General features: G+C 56.5%; 1 protein-coding gene across 1 annotated transcript in view; it reads right to left on the bottom strand.

The window, feature by feature from the left end:
• TRIM29 (tripartite motif containing 29) overlaps window positions 1-5091 on the bottom strand; it is a 25368-nt gene extending 20277 nt beyond the window's left edge. Inside the window, exon 1 of the mRNA XM_007450605.1 lies at window positions 4228-5091. Coding sequence (XP_007450667.1) covers window positions 4228-5031 — 804 coding nt within the window. The 5' untranslated portion in view covers window positions 5032-5091. The remainder of the gene's footprint in view (window positions 1-4227) is intronic.
• Between the last annotated feature and the right edge of the window lie 424 nt (window positions 5092-5515).

A 5515-nucleotide genomic window follows, 5' to 3' on the forward strand; every position in this document is an offset into this window, starting at 1 on the left:
GACACAGGTTCGTGCCCTGGTCCGGGAAGATCCCACATGCCGCGGAGCGGCTGGGCCCGTGAGCCATGGCCGCTGAGTCTGCGCGTGCAGAGCCTGTGCTCCGCAATGGGAGAGGCCACAACAGTGAGAGGCCCACGTACTGCAAAAAAAAAAAAAAAAAAAAAAAAAAAAAAAGAGAGAATCTGAAATGCTGGAGAGATTTCCCCATTTCCACACAGATGTCAAACAGCCCAGCATTACCCTTCTTAGTTGGGGCACACCGCTCCTTCTGCTTCCTTGGGTGTCAGGACGGGGCAGGGGCGAGACGGGTTGGGAAGAGCATCATCCAGACTGTCTCCAGACCAGCATCGGGCCCTTGACATGTTACCTCACCTCCCAGGCCTCGGTTTCTTCCTGGTAAAACTGGACTAGATTCCTGATTTCCAGCCTGACTACGTATTCGAATCCCTGAGGGTAACTTAAAAGTACAGATCCCAGGCCCTGACCCCCTGAATCAGAACCTCCCAGGTGACTCCAAGGAGCCACTGCCAACCCTATAAAAACAACATTTAAAATGGTGGAGAGAAAACAGGCTGGGCTATGGCCACAGTGAATCTGAATCCCAGCTCTGCCACCTCCCAGTGCTGTAATGTTGGGTAAGTTTCTTGGCATCTTTGAGCCCATTTCTTCACCTATAAAATAGATGCAGTTACTCCCACCCCGTGGGACCGTCGTCAGGAGTAACCGTGTAAAGGCTCAGGCTAGCGCCTGGCACATAGATGTACTCCATAAAGACAGGGGTGCCTCCTGCCTGCCTCCCTGGCACTCTCCTTCCCTGCCTCCTGTCTCTGTACCTCTTTTTATTTTGTCCTTTCCTCCCCAGCACCCACAGAGTTCATCCCACCTCCTTTCTCACCCACCCTGTCCCAGAGCAGAAGTTTTCCCCCAGGATCTCTGGGGAGGATGGTCCCAGCACCTGCCACTGCACCCTAGACCTTTCGCCTGTCTCATCTTCCCAAACCCCGGTCATGGCTGTCCACTCAAAGAGCCCCAAAAGCCCAGACCAGCACAACTCCCAAAACTCAATGAGCAGCAACTGCCCATGCCCAGCAGCCTGGCAGTTCAGCCTTCAAGGAAGAATTGGGCAATGAGACCAGAAGCAAAGCCACAGGCCATGGTGACAGAGAGGAACCGAGCCAAATGATGGCGTCAGGAGAACGACCGAGGCACGGAATCTGAGCCGTGCTGACGAGCTAGGACCTCGCCCTCCAGAGCAATGCTTGGCCTGAGCACTCCTCCCAGCGCCTTGCCAGGCTGCCAACCCAGAGCCCCAGAGGACCCACGACAGGCAGGCTGCCCTGCAGCAAGCAGCCGTGGCCAGGAATCCTCCACCCTGACCTGATGCAGCAGAAGGCACTCGGGATAGGCAGAAGGAAGGGCCACGAGACACAGGAAAGGATGGATATGTACATTGCAATCTCATCAGTCTAATCCAGCCTGGGAAATGCCCAGAGGCAGAGGGGTGGACCGCAGGACATCTGTGGACCTTCCTTGTGACATTCGGAGTGGAATTGGAAACCTTCTGATCTTGGGTCAGCAGAGGAAGGATTGTCATGCTGGCACACCAAGTGGCCTTTCTCCAGCACTGCCTCTGCTCGGAGTCTGTAGCAAGATCTGAGGCCCAAGAGATGAGCACCGCAGCCCTGGGTGCTGTCTACACTTTTGTGCAAGTAACCAAGATAGGTCAGCGATCACCTCACCTGGGCCTCACCAACCAGGCGACAGAACAGGTTCTGGACGGGGCTCCTTGCAAAAAGCTGTGTGGAGCCCTAATGTTTGAGTCTGCAGGGGCTGCCTCCAAAGGATGCCAGGATTGACACGCCAGTCCACTTTCATCTGTCAACCCATCTAACACTGCTCTGTGCCAACATCCCTCACGTCTGACATTCCAGCTGAGCCAGATCGGGACAAAGTGCCCCACTCCAGCTCCATCACCACTCAGCCGCTCGGCACCACCTGCCCCTGCCTACCTACACTGCTGGTGCACACACACGCATGCGTGCACGCGTGCACGCGCGCGCGCGCGCACACACACACACACACACACACACACACACACACACACACCGTCTGAAGCTCCCAGCCCTAAAGTCACTCCAGTGAATCAGACATTTTCCCCTGTAATCCCATCCCCCTCAAAGGAACCCTAACCCTTCCCCTAAGTTGCTCCCCAACATTGGCTGAGGACTCAGGGAACTTCTCCCTCAAACACTGAGCTTGGACAGGCCTCTTCCTTTCTCTGGGCCTGTGTCCCCACGCAAGGTGGACTGACGAGATTGTTAACGCTCCAGTCTGACGTTCTGTTCTCTGCAAGTTGACGTTTACTTACAGCCACTGCTGTGTAACTGGGGGGATGCGCCCCAGACTGGTTTGTGCGTCTGAGATCTGCCTCTTGACCTACATCATGAGCCATCAAGGGTGAGAACCGTGTCTTTGAGTCCTGTCCCAGTACTAGAACATGAAGTCCGAGTCCCAGGTGCCACCAGAGGAAACTGCCCAAGACCGTCCTGTCCTCCAGGGACACTCAGGCTCTTCTTAAGTGGAGATGCCCTTGTTTCAGATGAAATTTGGGGCCAAACCTACAGATAAATAAGAGCATGTGCTGCTTGCACTGGGGGTGGGAACAGGGGTCCCCTGACTTCTTGGCACCAATTACCCCCCCACCTCATCCCTGATGCCTCAAAGACATTCCCAAGAATCCTAGGGCTCCAGGGGTCATTTGAAAACTTCCAACCTAGTCCAATCCCTTAGTTTCACATGAAGGGAAACCAAGACTGAGAGAATGGAAGGGACTTGTCCACCATCTCACAGCTGGTTAGAGGCAAAAACCAGGACTAGAGTCAGGTCTCCTAAAACACAGCCTGTGGCTCTGCAATTTCTTGGTTGCGGTGGCTGAGGATGATTGGCCCTCGTTCTGTTTTGATTTCCTAGGTGAGGTCCTGGAGGCGGGGACCATGGCCCCTGCCCCATCTCCATCTCCCTATCTGAAGCATGAAGCCAGACTGGGGTCGGGGAGTTAGGGAAACTGGGATCACCTTTTTCCTGGGCCAAATGAGGCTTCTGAAAAGGATCTTTGAGTCTTTTCTCATCTCTGACTCGTCCTTCCTGCCCAGGGGTGTGGGTAGGAGAGAGTAACCTACAGACTCCCAGTTAGGAAGGCTGGGCCCAGAGGGTGTCCTGTGCTGCCCCGTTCTGTGGGATGCGGAAAGTCAGGTGCCCTGCCTTGACCACCAGCTGGAGACCGCCCATGTCACAGAGCTGTGTGGCCGCGGGGGCACCAGCCCAGCATCTGTGGAGTCAGGAGCGGCAGCCACAGCTGAGCCTTTGGTCCAGCACACCCCCTCCAGGTGTAAGGTGTCCACGTTCACAGTCTTCCACATGCCCCCGCTCCTCCCCACAGGAGCACATGCAGGATCACGTACACAGAACACAAACACACTTAACGTATCACATATACAGTCATATGCAAACATCCACATATGAATATAACACAGCCCTCCCCCCCCACTCCAACCCTCACCAAGAGTGTCCACCTACAGGCAGAGGTATGTCCACATACAACCACACACACGAAGCACACGGGGCCCAGCGGAGGGAAGGATAAAGGAGGCCACTGGGAGAGTCAAGAGACTGGCTGGGGGATCAGATAGAACAAGAAGGAGCCACTGGACTGCAAAAGCCAACTCTGAAGCTAGAAAAAAAAGGGCCTTGAAGCGGTCCTCAAATTCCCTTCTTCTCACCCATGACTCATCGCAGGAGCCAGCCCTGCTCAGGTGGGAAGAATTCTCTCTCCCTTAAGTAAAAAAGAAAGAAAGAAAAGAAAAGAAAGGAAGGAAGGAAGGAAGGGAGGAAGAAAGAAAGAAGGAAAAGACCCATCTAGACACAGAGCCCAGGACTGCGTGCTGATTCCCTAACCTGACTTGAATTTATCCTATGACCTTGGCCAAGCCCCGCATCTTTGCTGAGCCCCCATTTGCTCATCTAGGAGATGCCTGGTCTCCTGAGGCCTTAGAGGATTGGGGAACCGTCTCTGACTCCCAGCCTGGGGGCGCGAAGGGGAAAGAACTGTTTCCTGAAAGGACAGGGGACAGCAGAGACTTGAGCCCCAGACCCTGGGAACCCCCAGCGGGGAAGATGAGGTGGGAGGAGGCGCCGAGGGAGGAGAGACCTGGAGGGCCCCGCTGTTACCTCCTTCTCGGCTTTGGCCTCTTCCACGGTCACAGTGCTGTGGTTCTTGTGCTCCTGGAACATGCAGAGGTAGCAGATGCAGGTCTGGTCCGTCTGGCAGAAGAGTTCCATGGTCTTGCCATGCAGGGGGCACTTGCGGGCCTCGAAGTCCCGGATGGGCTCGAGCAGCTGGTGGTCACGGAAGGCGGCGCCCTCCAGGTGGGGCTTGAGGTGCAGCTCGCAGAAGGAGGCCTGGCACACCAGGCAGGACTTGACGGCCTTCTGCTTGTTGCCAATGCACGAGTCGCACAGGACCTCGTCGGAGCCCAACCTGGAACGCAGGAGGGTGCTCGAGGCGGCCCGGGGGGAGCTGTTCTGCCAGAGGTCCCCAGGCTCCGTGACCGACACCGTGGGCTTGCGGGGCTCCGAGGAGATGGACCTGCGCAGCTCCCCCTTCTCAGCAAAGGTGACAGGTGGCTTCTTGGTGGCCCCCAGCTGGAGCCTGGCATAGGGGGACACCTTGCCTTCTCCAGACTCTATGCTGAAATAGCTGGAGCCCTTGTCATCCACAGACTCAACAAACTGGATGATGGGCCGCTGCCCCTTGTTGCCCAAGAACAGGGAGCCCTTTCCCTCGCCTGGCTTCAGGGAGCCACCCAGGCTCTTGCCCTCGGCTGCTTCCCTGCCGTGGCCGTTGGTGATCCTGGCCTCATTGCCTTCGCCCTTGGCCTCATTCTCCAGGCTGCCTTTGGGGCCCAGCAAGCTGCGGGCACCCCTGGCTTCCAGGCTGGCCCCACTTCTCCTGGAGGCATCTGCAGCTTCCATTGTGGGTCGCCTGTCTGGTCTGTGTCGGGCTCGCTGGAGGTGCGGTGGGTGACCTCTTGCGCGGCGTCTCGGCAGGAGTGGGACAGGCAGCAGCAGAGCCCGAGACACACCTACGGGGAGAGGGGAGGAGGAGTGGAGGGGAGGGGCCTCAGGCGAGCCTGACTCAACGGCCCCAGAGAGGCAGGCAGCTCCCAGAGCCGGCAGAGCAGCTAATTACATAGGGGGCCACACCCTACACATTCATACCTAGCCTGATTTTTTAAACAAGTGTTTTTTCTTTCCCCCAGTTTAACTATTTTCCATGGCTCAGCAACCAGTTGGGCTGCTTCCTCCTGACTCACTTTCTTCTCATCAGGAAATGGGAGCCTCTGTCCTCACAGGTTTCACTGAGGTGAGCAGTCCCCAGGACAGAAGGCAAGGTGCCCGCGAGGCCCACAGGACAGAGGGCTATTAATTGGGTCACACAAGCCAAATAACCTTGTCA

The sequence above is a fragment of the Lipotes vexillifer genome, unplaced genomic scaffold (assembly GCF_000442215.2).
Source record: "Lipotes vexillifer unplaced genomic scaffold, Lipotes_vexillifer_v1.1 scaffold352, whole genome shotgun sequence".
Lineage (NCBI taxonomy): Eukaryota > Metazoa > Chordata > Mammalia > Artiodactyla > Lipotidae > Lipotes > Lipotes vexillifer.